General features: G+C 42.2%; 1 protein-coding gene across 1 annotated transcript; it reads left to right on the forward strand.

The window, feature by feature from the left end:
- The first annotated feature begins 1,155 nt into the window (after nucleotides 1-1,155).
- Nucleotides 1,156-3,576, forward strand: LOC108042234 (zygotic gap protein knirps). Its single transcript, XM_017120415.2, is given in 4 exon segments — nucleotides 1,156-1,275; nucleotides 1,373-1,450; nucleotides 1,856-2,849; nucleotides 2,852-3,576. Coding segments are annotated over 4 exon segments (1,293 nt in total). The 5' UTR covers nucleotides 1,156-1,260; the 3' UTR covers nucleotides 3,058-3,576.
- The last annotated feature ends 11,167 nt before the right edge of the window (nucleotides 3,577-14,743 follow it).

Below are 14,743 nucleotides of genomic sequence, written 5' to 3' on the forward strand. Positions count from 1 at the left end.
TAACGAATAATATCAGGGCAATGCAAATCGCCGGATTACAGGGCACTCAAATCCGAGAGAGAGAGCTGTGAATTGAGTGAGTGTTTTTTCATTGACTAACAGAGGGCTAACATTCTGCTAACATTTCACTCGAGGGGAGTTTTGAGTCGGCTGTGTGCGCATGTGTGCGTACTTGATCGCTCTCTCACTCGATCCGAGTTGCAAAGGTGGTGGTTTCAGCCGTGATTTATCAGAGAGCTGGGGCTGAAAACTGGTAAATCTACTTTGGTGTGAGTGCGGGTACATAAGCCAAAGAGTTCGGCCAGTAGGCGAAACACAGAAACGCTTCTTGCCAGTCGAACCTCTCAGCAAGAAATCAGTCGTCAGCTAGTAGCCGAAGTGTCAGTTACACACATCGAGAGTTCCCAAACCGCGTTGCGTCGGAGATAGATCAGATCCCATATCAAACCACATCTCATACGTATCCAAAAACTAAATCATAGTGTCGAAAACCTAAAAACATAGACTGATCTGAAAGTGCTTGCGAAAACCGCCGAAAACACAAACTGCCAAAGTGAGAAAACGTGCAGCAGCCACGATCGCGAATCGCTGCAATTAAAAAGTCGTCATAAACCCAGTGCCCAGCCAAAAAAAGAACAAGAAGGTAAGTTCTGAGCGAGAGAGACAGCCTCCTGAGATCGAAGTCAATTCACGGTTTTTGTTTTTGGGTCGCGGCCGTCGGCGAAGTTTACGATCCCTTGTGCACTACTTTGATTTTTTACTGTTTCTCGCGAAAAACTCGCTGCCAAAATTCCATCTTTCCCTATTTTTTTGCGGCCCGAGGGCCCGGAAAAAAATCACAATTTTCATAAACCGAATTTTCTATTTTTTGTTTGACTCGGGAAATATTGCCATGAGTTTTTATGACCGAACGTCAAGGTCTGGACTGCTGCATTTTTTTAGGGAACACTATTTTCGCAGCACTCGTAATGACTTCGTATAAAAAAGAAAATTTACCTGAGTTTTATGACTGGACAGCGCGAAAAAAATGAAAATGAACGCATAGGGTTGCATAATCCGGCAGCTTAAGTTTTTTGGCCTGTTGTGATCATAAAAAACGCCCATCCTGCCGAGTTTTTCACAGTTTCCTATAAATATCCTGGGCAGCATAGAGTTCAGCATCAGTTGCTCAGCAGCATTCCAAACGAACAGATCACACAGGGTCCTCACAGCGATCGTGAGAAAATCATACAATATTCCGACAAAAATCAGTACGACAACATGGTGTTCAACTTGGTTAGTTTCCAGGCCCGATTGCCTCATTGTGGATTAAATACCCCTCGACCAGCGGATTAAACCCTTACTAACTTGGGATTTCTTCATTACTTTTCAGATGAACCAGACATGCAAAGTGTGCGGCGAGCCGGCGGCGGGCTTCCATTTTGGCGCCTTCACCTGCGAGGGCTGCAAGGTAAGTTGTGTCCTAAAATCCATTGAGAAATAATTGTGAAAAGATGGGACAGGCATTCCCAAGACCCCAAGGGGTTAAGGGAAGTCCTCGACCGAAAAATGCATTCAAGAATATTGGAATTAGGTAGTGAAAATTTGATTGAGCATTTTTGTTTAACAAGTAAAATATTTGATGACTCTTAAAACTTTATAAATAACTGGTGCATAATGTTAATCATCAAAATGATTAAAATTGAAAACATTCAATTAAAAAAGTTGTATGACATGTATTTGATACTTTCAATTCTCTTTAATTAAATTCTGGTCTTTTGCCTGGAGTTTCTTGAATGAATTTCTGCTTTTTCTGTAACTAGCCTCTTGCAATTTAACCACTTAACTAACCCACATTTTTCCCTTACCTTTGCAGTCCTTCTTCGGCCGATCGTATAACAACATCAGCACCATCAGCGAGTGCAAGAACGAGGGCAAGTGCATCATCGACAAGAAGAACCGCACCACCTGCAAGGCGTGCCGCTTGAGGAAGTGCTACAACGTGGGCATGTCCAAGGGAGGATCCCGCTACGGCCGTCGCTCCAACTGGTTCAAGATCCACTGCCTGTTGCAGGAGCACGAGCAGGCGGCAGCGGCGGCGGGCAAGGCGCCACCCACAGCGGGTGGTGTGTCGGTGGGTGGTGGCCCGTCGGCCTCCTCGCCAGTCGGTTCGCCACACACCCCCGGATACGGGGACATGGCCGCCCATCTGCACCATCACCATCAGCAGCAGCAGCAGCAGCAGGTGCCGCGCCACCCACACATGCCCCTGTTGGGCTATCCCAGCTACTTGCCCGATCCTGCCGCCGCCCTGCCCTTCTTCAGCATGATGGGGGGCGTGGCCCCGCACCAGTCGCCCTTCCAGCTGCCCCCGCACCTCCTCTTCCCCGGCTACCATGCCAGTGCGGCTGCTGCAGCGGCCTCGGCCGCGGATGCCGCCTACCGCCAGGAGATGTACAAGCACCGCCAGAGCGTGGACTCCGTGGAGTCGCAGAACCGCTTCAGTCCCGCCAGCCAAACGCCGGTGGTGCAGCCCACCTCCTCGGCCCGCCAGTCGCCCATCGACGTCTGCCTGGAGGAGGATGTCCAGTCGGTCCATAGCCACCAGTCGTCCGGCAGCCTCCTGCATCCCATTGCCATCCGAGCCACGCCCACCACGCCGACCAGCAGCCCCCTGAGTTTTGCGGCCAAGATGCAGAGCTTGTCGCCGGTGTCGGTGTGCTCCATTGGTGGCGAGACCAGCAGCGCTGCTCCAGTGCACCCCACCTCAGCCACCGCCCAAGAAGGACCCATGGACCTGAGCATGAAGACCTCGCGCAGTTCGGTGCACAGCTTCAACGACAGCGGCTCCGAGGATCAGGAGCTGGAGGTGGCCCCCGGCGCAAGTTCTACCAGCTGGAGGCCGAGTGCCTGACCACCAGCAGCAGCAGTTCCTCCCACTCCGCCCACAACGCCGCCAACGCCCATGCGGAGGTCAAGCGCCAGAAGCTGGGTGGTGCGGAGGCCACCCACTTCGGGGGCTTCGCGGTGGCCCACAATGCGGCCAGTGCCATGAGGGGCATTTTCGTGTGTGTCTAAGTACACGGCGAAAAATGTCGAGTGGGAGGAGCCGCCCCGAAAACCCTCGTTTTTTTTTTTTGTTACTTAAAAGAAAATGTAAATTTTTGCTCGTGTGCTCGCTCACACTTTGAGGAGGTGAAAGAGACAGGGACAGACAGGTTTCGCTGGAAAGAGACAGCTAGACCAGGTAGTTGCATTGCACTCGCACTCGCACACTTGCATACACACACCAACACGCACACACACACACACTCACCTATTGAGCTCAGATCCAAAAATTATTTTTATGAAAACGTTAAAATTGTAAATATATCTTTGAGCTTGTTTGCAATTGTATTTTAAAGATAGCCAGCGGAAGAGCTGTAGAAGTAGTTACCATTCCCACCCTCGAAATGCTATTGTACATAAAAATTGTTAAGTCTAAGCATGATCTTTATTGTGTCTAAGTATTTTATTATATTTAAGTCCTAGTTACCGTACGTCCTTAGATTGGCTTTTAGTTTTATAAAATGAAAAATAAAAACTATCAAAAATTAATCTGATGTGGTTTTAAATATTTTGGGAGTATACTGATGAAGATTTTGGTGCTGATGGTTTGAAATACACATATATAAATCAATTTAATACAATGCTTTAACCTCTAAAAAAATGCATATGTATTTTTGAACAGATTTTACACATTTATAATAGAGAGAACTACGATTTTGTTTACTCTATTAGTCATTTATAATATTCGGCTTGAAGCTCATTAATGCCACAACTTGGTTTTCACTTTCAGAATTTATTTTTGCAGTGACTTCTACGAATAATATCACGGGATTATTTAAAAATGTAAAAGTTAAACCTAAAACAACCACTTAAAAACCTCTCAGGATTTCTAAAAGGTAATAATTCTAAAACATCTCAGAGTCGTCGAACTTTTCTGAATATAATTTTCTAGTTAAATGCATAATTATGGACTTTATGCACGGTTGAAACTATCTTTCGGATGTATCTACTAGCTGTCAACAAAGTTCGTCGACTACCGCACATTCCTATAGGATCAAAGGCAATAAATTATTTACGTATTCTGCTACCACTCTTGTTTCAAAATCAGTTCTGTTCGGACACATATATCTGATCGGCGGTGCCTTTTTGCCTCGATTTTCGTTAACCACGGGCCAAATGGGCGTGGCCTGTCAATAGCAACACCAAACAGAGACGGAAAACAAATGCTTTGGCACAATTTCAATCAACATTCGGTTGCAAGTCGATCGGCGATGGCCGATGGCCGATAATAAAACCGATATAGCAGCCGTTAAGTGCTTTTTGTGCCTGCCCATTGCAGTCGCGATTGCTGTATAGTTGTGTAGTAAATTAAAAATGCCACAAATGTTACGCACAGATATTCGATGTTGGGCCCCTCTAAGCTCCCTGTTTTATATGCTGCGGTCATGAGCATTAGGCCTATGCCTATGCCTGTGCCTATGCCTCCGATATGGGCCGACTCGATATCTCCGACCGATTCTGCCTGGCAGTGCGACCACGTGCTGCTTCAAATAATAAACTTTATATTAACACATACAAAAGTCATACGCCCCGTTGATGGCCAGAATTTTAATCACTTAATTAGGCGGCTGACTGGCCGATCGGGCCGAACTTTGTTTATGGCCCGACGGCCTGACTGCTTTATCCACCCGATGATGAATGGGACAGTGGGCCGTGGCACGAGAACTATGCAGGATCCCCGTCCCGCCTTGGATGCAAAATATCGTAATGCTCGACATTGCTTGTGTCAAAAAAAAATACCCGTGAGGCGTCAACGGCAATAAACAATCCAGGTGGGATTGGATCGTAGCGTAGTATTATAGAGAGATGAGCGGACAGCATATCATCAATATGCATGATGGAGCCCGAATATGGGGTAAAAGGGGAGCAGGGACGCACGCCATTGTGCCGCTGACGATCGCATTCCGACGTGTGTTTTGTCGTCATTGTTTCTAAATTTATTTTTATAGTTTATTAAAGAGTCATAGTAAAATGAGCCACACAAAATAAAATACAATAAACTCAGGCCGTGGAAGTCAATACACTCTTAAGTAGGTTTCAAATAAAATTAAGACAAGAAATGCAAATTTTGAAGCTGAGTAAGTTGACAAGATGCCAGCCTATTGTAAACATAGATTGTTCTACATTTGCATCAAGATTTCCTTGAGCTAAGTTAGGCACTACTAAACTAACAGATTTACAGACACGATATGTTGCACAAATCAAGTTCGTTTCTTAAGTCTTTTGTTTGACTTTTGATAAACTTAATGTCGCAAGTTCAACTCACTCCCAAAACTGATTAAAGCACACACCCTCAAGAAACCCAAAGCCCACAGACAATTCGAACGACTTTTAACCCGATTTCAGGGTATATCGATATCATTCGTCAAGTTCGTTGGCCAAGTCTTTCGTTTGTTTTTTCTGGGTTCACCTGGCTGTCAAACTGAAAAAGTGGTTCATTTGTCTCATCATTCCAATCTCTCCAATCAAAAAGCCATTTAGACAACAAAGAGGAGAAGAATGAGACAAACGGAGGGAAATAAAATCGATTCAGCATAAAAATGGACCAAAAGTATAACATTTCAAAATTTTATTGACTGTCAAAATGCAGGCGCCAATCGAAATGCAGACAAGCGGGCTAGATCAAGTTACCTGGCGCCAACAGCGACTTTCCAGGTGCTTTTCGACCCCACGTGTGTGTGCTTGCCGGGTGATCTATGATAGATGCCTTACTAATAGAGTTCGGGGAGATATAGACAAAGACTCTGACTTTAACTGCGACTCGGGCTGAGCACATCTTTAAAAATAGTTCAAGACAAGCACCTGCACATGCTTTTTTGTACGGGTATTCGCATTTAATTATTTATCACCGTTCGCAATGCTAATGTTCCATCAGTTAAAGCTTTCAAATTAATGCATGCAAGACATATATAATACGCGCGCCGTAAGAACATGTTTATTAAATTAAATAATTGCAGCCGGAGTGTGGAGTGGCATCGCGCTAAAAAAATAATTCCCAATTTGCATTCGATGCTGACAATGGAATTGAAGAAACAATATAGAAAAAATCGCAAATATTATTGACACATTATAGTGGAAACATGTTCTAATGAGAAATTATGCAAAGATTTGCATACAATTTTGTTAAAGGCAAGTCAGCAATCTTAACAGAGTCAATGCCTCGGCTGCTTTTGCGTCCGGTAGCGGCCTTAATTACTGTCGAGATTCTCTAGAGGGTAAGGGGCGTGTTCCCAGAGTCGCAACTCGCTGACAAATAGTCAAAACAAACTATGACATACCGCATCATATTTATATCTTCAGCTGCCAGCAGTTGGACTGAAGAGCGGAGATCATTAACTTTCAAGGAGTCGAGGATTGAGGAAGCAATGCTGAATCTTATAAAACAAGGGTGCTGATGCTCAAGCATATTTTCAAATTATCTCGGTATTTCAATGGTTTATAATGTTGTACTTATTTTATAGAGTAAGCATTTAAATCGCAACAAAAAAGGTTTTTTTTTAATCCACAATCTTATGATAACCTATTTGTGTTGATAAATTGAAATTTGTATGTACATTTAATTATAATTAGTTTTTACCCTTTAAATAATATTACTTATCACAGTAGTGCTTTTTCTTCTAACTTAAAACATTGATACATTGAAACATATATATCAAACTATAGATTTAATTAAGTCCCATTTATAAGCTAAAAATTAAAGACGGTCTTTTTTTTATTTGTTTTTTTTTATCGATTTCAATTTATTAATTTCATTTTTGTGCTTTACCAGCACAAAAAAGAGATAGATGTATTTAATGAACTGCGATATGTTGCACTTTCCAGTTGACCCCAGCGATGAACTCTCTCTCTTCGCAACCATATTGCGACTGCATTTCAGTGCTAACCCCCGATCCGATCGGATGACGGACAGTTCCATTGTTCTTCCACCCAGCAAGACATTAACCCACTTAATGCAGCCCGAGAGAACGCAGAATCCGAGTTGGCCAAATCGCATTGCACATTACCAATCGGAGGCTCATCTTTATTGATTCCGATTCCGCCGCCACCACCTTTAACCCCCGCGTGCAAGGCAGTCGGATCGAATGGAAAAACAAACTTGAGCTTTGGGGGCGCTTGGCTCACACGAGATCGGATTTGGCCGAAAGGGATTCCTGCCCTGGAGTTGGGCTTAGCTGGCGCTGGTAATTAGTGATCTGGTGCACTTGATATGCACCTTAATTTAAACATTTCGTACACACCCAGCCGGGGCACGCATTCTGTTTTTTCCCTTATGTATTTTGCCTTGCCACTCGGGGCCCTTCTTCTGATTCCTCGGGGTCTCTCATCTGGTCCTCGGACAAGTTCTGCGTGTAGCGCATGCCGTTCGCTTGTTTCTGGCCCATTCCCAGTCTCATTCTCATTTTTATTCAGCTGCCTTTGGTTTTGGGTTTGCTTTTGCCTGCTGCCATTGCCATTGCCATTCCCTTCGCGCGCCGTGTTCTCGTTTAAACGTTTATTTAACTTAAAGCGAACTTTGCGTGTCGATTAAAGTGCTGCGATTAAGGTACGACCTGATCCGGTCTTCTGGTATCTGTTTCGTTTTTTTCGGATTTCTGGTGACCACTTGTTTCAGGGTATATTGAATGGAGGGGACTAACGATCCTGGGGAGGACATTAATGTGGACTTTATTATCGGTGTTATGGCTTAAAAATGTTTTTTATTGGGCTCCTCTTCATATCATAGAAAAGGGTTTAACGTATATGGGCCAATTTTAATAAATATAAAGTCGCTATATAAAATCACTAAAAATATACTCGAAAATATGCTGTAAGACAAGCGGATACTTGATACAATGAATGAAAAAAAAAACAATATATATATTAATTCTAAACAATGAAGTCGGCAGAAAGTGGCTATGGCCGCTAAACCCCCTGTTACTTCAGTTTATAACTTTAAACTTACAGTTTTTAAATAAATAAATATATATATATTGTTCATAAATTTATTGGTTCGTTAAATCCATTCATTAATAGTTTGGCAAGCCCCTAATTAATTGATCAATTATGTTATTTATAGGGTACCTACTTCGACCATCAATTGCAATTTAGGCATTCCTTTGCAGGTCTTTCAAATGATTCCTCTGCTTTTCGAGGCGCATGCGTGTCCAGTGAACTTACAGGTCAAGCATACGCATGCCAACGATAAGTTGAGGTTGCTCCACCACCACCATTATCATCATCATCGTGCCCAGTGCCGTGATAATGATGGAAACGGGGAAGAGGATCATCATCGGTTTGACCTAACCCAGACACTGTTACAGCTGCATAAATCCTTTCGTGGACTTTCTCTCTGGGGCCTGCTTCTTTACGACAAATTTGCCCATTGTTCTGTTTTGGCCGCCTGATGATGTCCTTTTGTCTTCGTTTACGGTGTGTTTGGCCCCCGACAGCGTGCCTCTCCACCAACAAGGTCCAATGTCCACCGAGGACCGAAACCGACGACCGAACTCCGAGGACCGCACACCACAATCCACAATATTAATTTGTGCAGCCAGCACCTCGAACATTTACGAGGACAAAACGCCTAACGAACTCGAGCTCAAATCAACTCAGGGGTCTGATCCTTATCGCTGCAGGTGCACTGAAAGAAATATATGTTCTCAAGCTTGCTTGCTTAATTAGAAGTTGCCAATAAATGTATAAGGTGGAGCACTTTACATTTAGGTAGGCTTATTATGGTTTTGGTGGGATTTTTTTTTGTTATTTTAGGAAGTTAATAGTTAAAAATTAAAATACATTTTAAATCAATTTGTATAGGCTTAGGTGCTTTTTAGGTAAATTTACTTTAATTATACTACACAATATTTTATTTGTTGTATTCTTTAATATATAATGTTTAATATTTTAAAGTTTTTCAGAAAAATGGAAAAAACTACAAAATATAGAAAACCCTTAAAAGTGAGCCACTTTTTTTTAAAACATAAAAACACAAAATTTGGTTAGTTAATAGTTGCTCGCTTTTGCGGGTTACATTTTACATACATAGGGGACTTATTATTTTTGACAAGCATTGGCTGAATCCATTTTTTTATAGTGTACAGTGCCTATCTGGTTGCCTGATTATTGGTTGTTGTTTTTTAGTGCCTCGTCTTATCTTGTTACCCTTATTTATTTTTGAAAAACGAAATTAGATTTAAAGGTCTGCGTGAGGCTGGGCCACAAGTGATTTTGATAGCTCGTAAAGAAGTCAAAAAGTCAAAATTTTTAGTGGGAAAACCCACGAGCACGTTGAGTATCGACCACCGCAGCAGGAGCTCTTGCAATAGCGATCGAGTGGAGACAGGGAATTTATGTTACAGCTCGTTAAATTAGTCTAATGGGGCAAAGCCAGCTGTCCGGTGGTTTGTTGCCGGGTCTATGTGGAAAGGGTTGACATCATTAGGACGGATCTCGATCGCGGCCAGTTCGCTCCGGGCCACAAAACACTGCTTCGATTGCAACGTGTGCGACCTTCTTCAGTGCCATTCTTCCGCGATTTTCCTCCTTTTCCTCCTTTTCCGAACTGCAGATCTGCAAAGCTGCACAACTGCTGCACTTCAAGCCGGCAATCACCTGAGCTGACACTTAAGGCTTCTTCAGCAGCCCGCAACACTTATGCGAACGGTCGCCGGGTTATTGTGTGGTTAACTGATACGCTTAGTGCACGTATTAACCCAGAACCACTCTGCACTCCGCACTCGATCGCTCCGGCTTCTGCAGTTGCTGGAGCAGTGTCACTGTCAAAGTCATTTTGCCCGGCACAGCCGCAGCCATAGCCAGGCCAGGCCCAGACCCTGGCCAAGACCCATACCCAGTCCCATATCCAGTCCCATACCCAGAGCGAATACCCAGTCCAAAGACCCAAGTCGAAGAGCCAGACTCACAGGCAGGCCGTGCACTTGGCTCAAACTCAAGCTCAAGCTCAAGTCTTTTGCCTGCTAAAGATCGTGTGATCCATTACCAAACGTGCGCGATCGTTTGCGCCTGTGTTTAGTGATATTTATTTATTTTTTTCGGTGGGCCACATACTCTCGCGAAATAAGGCAGGTCGATTATCGCGCAGCGGTGGGAAACTATTCTGGAATGCATCATCGGGATCTCCACTTGCATATATATATCATGACGGAAAGCCTATTTGGGAAAATTTTAAAGGATATCTTAGAAATACATTTCAAAGTTATCCATTCTTTGCTGCTTATCAAAATGCTTTGAAAACATTGATATTTGAATAAATATTATTTGAATACAGTTGGGAAAAAGGAAACCGAAATTATGTTACACTTGAGAGTTAAAATTAAATTTTAAAATTAAATTAATAATACATATTTAACGCTATCTTTTAAAACTACTTCTTGTTTAAGGTTGACCATTAACGAACTCTGCGGTCTTTGGGTGAAAACTTATACCAACGTTAAAAGTGATCTATCTAAACAACCATAAATTAAACTAAATTTAAAATATTTAAAATAATTCCCCTCCAGTAAATATTTTGCAGGGCTATTCGTTTTTCATTGCAACCCTTTCTCAAAGTGCATTCGTAGGTCGTGTCAACGAATTCCTGCGCCCTTTTCCTTGGTTTATTTTTCCGATTTCTTCACAAGTCTTCTGCATTGCACCTTCTACTTTTTGCATTGACATTTGGTAAATATTGCCAAGGCCTGCACACCATTGAGCAGCAGATGCCGTTGAAGACGTGACTCCATAACTGGTGGCTTGGGATGGTGCCGAAGCTGGTGACTATGACTTGATTTGATTTTCATACAGACCATTTTTTGTGGCTTTCGCAACCTTCTCCTCCAGGGGCCGAGCCACTCAATCAAGCCGCCTTTTGGTTCCAGCTTGTTTGTCTAGCGCACTTCTCCGCTCACACCGCCATCGATGGATGGAGTGGGTTAAAATGGGATGGAATGGGATGGAAGGGGTTCCTGTAGGTACCTGTTGCCCGTTCATCCCAGCATCCATCTCGCGCTCCTCACATTCTAATTAACTGCTCTAGCTGGGCAGCACAGAATGCAGAGCAGCGTTTTGTTTGCTGGCTTTTAAGTTCTTGGCCGTCGGACCGTTTTTATGACACTCAAAGTGACCGACGGGCGACGCACAATGAACTCCTTTCATGGCCTTGTTAGGCGGGCCTTCTTTATCCCTTTTGGCCCTCTTTCAAGCGTGCTGACCGCCGCCTGTTTGCCCAACATGATAGCTCCGCGAGCTCGGCTTATTAGAACGGCTCTGGGGATGGGGATTTTCAGGGATTTCAGCTGGGTGTTGCATTGTTTGCCCACCATTTGAAAAGGATGCGACGCTGGAGGAGGAGCTCGTGATGACTTCACACCACTCACGCGAAGATTTAGCTAAAAGCAAAGATTTTTTCTACACAGAGGAAAAATATATAAAGTTATTTGGATATATACTATTCTTTCAGGAGCAATAACTACCCACCTCGTAACTCTATTACTAAGTAACGTGTAACAATATCTATTCATTGAGTAGAAGCATTCTTCATTGTGTTTTTTAACTGTACAGTAAGCACCATTTTTAAAATAATTTGCTATATAATATCTACAAAATTTATATATTTTGTCTTGTCCTTAGAAAATTTTCTAGAAATATAATATGGAATATTTCAACAAATATTTAAAAACCATTTGGTATGTATTTATATAAATTAATATATTATATATAAAATGTTAATTGTGACTAGATTTATTTATTGATTAAAGTTAATATTAAAGTAACGTTTTCGAATATTTTACTATTTTATTTCAAATCCTTTTCCCTGTGTAGATGCACCAAGGCAATTCACGCCCCCATCTCCGACAGGCGGTCAGTTGAAAAACCCGAGGGGAAAACCCTTTTGGGCCGCGATCTATTTGACAAATGCAAACAATTCTCACCCGCTCCCCGCTCGTTTCGTTCTGACCGCTTTCCAGTTAAAACAGTTTTTGTTTTCCCCCTTTTTGGGCTTGTTATTAGAACACTTTTCCCAAAAGGCCACTTAGGCACGAAACGAATCAGACCCCCGACTCCTCGACTTTTGCTTCAGCTCCAACTCCAACTCCATCTCCGTGTCCATTTCCATTTCCCAACTGCATCAGCATCAGCATCTGCATCAGCATCTCATCTCTCACATCTCCCTCGGCTGCGTTATGATGTAATATGGCTTTTTGACTTTTGTAGACATGATAAAATACAAAACGTTGCGTGGCTGTTATATTGGCTAATGGCCGCGGCCTTTTAGACCGTTTGAGAGTGGACTCGGAGTTGGCCGAGGTGGAGGAAGAGGTGTCAGGGAATCGACTTCAATGAATGGCCCGCTCTGGGGCGGCCGGAGATCAAAGAGCTCTTGTTCTGGTTCTCGGTCCTCGGCCTTTGGTCTTCGTCTTTATTGACCGTGGTCCAAGTGCCCGATGTGTCCGTGCATTTGTTCGTGCAGTTAGTGCTGCTTGAGACACATTGGGATTGGGCAAGTGGCTCGGACCCATCATCATCACGGCGACCACGACGATGATGATGTTTGGCTTCGGCTTTGGCCGTCTCTGTCTCAGCGGCTAAACCTTCTGCAATTGCAATTGCCATTGAGCGTAATTCAACTGGCAGGGTAAAACTCATTTGCATAATTCACGCAAAGTCTCGCAGAAACAAAAGACGAACTTAAAGGTACTCTAGAAATGGAGTAGGACTTTGAAAGGTGGTTAGGGAATACCATTTCAAAAACCAGTAGAGGTTTTAAGGCTCCTTTTATTAAGAAAAATTTTCTTTAAACATTATATTGTTGAATAATGTTAATGAATTAGGAAAAAATGGCTCCCTGAAATTAATTTTCGTATGAACTCTTATCCTTGTTACAACTTACACTAAAAATAATAAATTTAATTTTTGAAAATAAGTTTTTGTTAAATTTTCTCTTCTAAATATGACTTATTTCAACTTAATAGTTTTACGATATAAATAATAAGGTTGGAAAACAATCATATGGTTAATTTGTTTTCAATTACATTTTTAATTATTTTTGATCTATAGAAAAGAGCAAATTGTAATCATAAAATTCCATACTTACAAATTCGTTCATTACTTTTTTTTGACAAAATACATTTATTTAATTTATAATGTGTTATCGTCGTCTTCTTTTGTTGAGTGCTGCTCATTAAAGAACTATCATAAGTTAAAACCCAAGTTAGTTCTAATTTTGGAATAGGCTTACGAGTCACTCCACCTGTCTGAAACACCAGTTCAGACCTTACTTCATGGCAAATTTATAGTACCCTCCGCCACATCGGACGCACTATCGAGCCGCGCCCTTAGCCATTCTGCTGTTGTGTTCTTTTCGCAGTTTGTGCCCTGGGCATGTCTAGAAGTTGGCCACTTCATCATTTGGCCATCATTTGTATGCGGGGATGTGCCCGGTGACATGTGCTTTATATATAATTTAGAGTTGCTGCTACCGTTGCAGGTCCGATTCGATCCGATCCGATCCGATCCGATGGGTCGTGCCTTTATCCGTGCCTTGGCAGCGGGCCAATAAACGCGGCTCTTTCGCTGGAATCGCCGGTGCGTCGACTCATTTCCGCAATCAAGTCGGGCTGGCTGGCCTCTGGCATCCTAGTTTTATGTCCAGCCATTATCAATGGGATCACAAATATCGAAAGCATTTAAACAGGTGCAAAATCAGTAGCCGCCGTCGATACCCGATATCTCTTATATCGAGGCTCGAGATGCCAAAAGCGTTGCAAGTTGTCGCTGTTCGGTTGATGTTGCTGCCGCTGCGGAGATATTGCTGCTGCTGTTGCTGCTGATGTTGCTGTTGCTGCTACCGATGTTGCTGATGCTGCTGCTGTTGTTTCGGATTGGCCTGTGAAATGCGTGCAACGCGAATCGAGAAGACATCGAAACAATGAGAAGCTGCTACCGGTGCTCCTCACTTACAAGGCAATTAAATGCCAGGCATAACAATCTTTTAGGTTAACCCTTGAGATTCGAGCGCTTTCCAATGATCGGGGGCTAGAGCTGGGTGCGTGACACGACTTCTGGGGTTAACAAAGAATAGAATGCAACTCTAGTCAACCAAGCAAACAATATTTACTTAAACGATTTTCGAAAACTCATTTAACAAAAGAACTAACTGATATCACTCACAAAGTTTCTAAAAGCTGGAGTGTCGGTAAACTAAATAATTTGGACCATTTCTGGCAAAACCATTTCATATAATTATGTCTTAAGCATGGGAACAAAATTAAATAAGATCAATTTAAAATCATGTATAATTAATGTAAGACTTTTTCAAATTATTGATTTGATAAATGTTAATTTTAATAAATTTAAAATATAAAAGTAATTTAAAACTTATTAGTTAAGTAAATAAAGTGCATCCTTTGTTAAAAACATAGTAAATTATGTTTATAATAGCAAGAAAATAACATATATTAATAATAATAAAATTCATATATTATTTATAGAGTTTATAATGTTTAATAAATTGTATATTTATAGCAATAATAATAAATAAATTATTGAAAAAATAAGGGTGGGTCCATTCATAGCTTAATATAGGTGAAAAATAAATAAGAGGTTTTCTAAAAATAAAAGGTATTTATCGAATATTTTAAGGTGATCTCCCGTGTTTCGTGCTTGCTGACCCATCTCG

The sequence above is a fragment of the Drosophila rhopaloa genome, unplaced genomic scaffold, assembly GCF_018152115.1.
Source record: "Drosophila rhopaloa isolate 14029-0021.01 unplaced genomic scaffold, ASM1815211v1 contig_47, whole genome shotgun sequence".
Classification (NCBI taxonomy): Eukaryota; Metazoa; Arthropoda; class Insecta; order Diptera; family Drosophilidae; genus Drosophila; species Drosophila rhopaloa.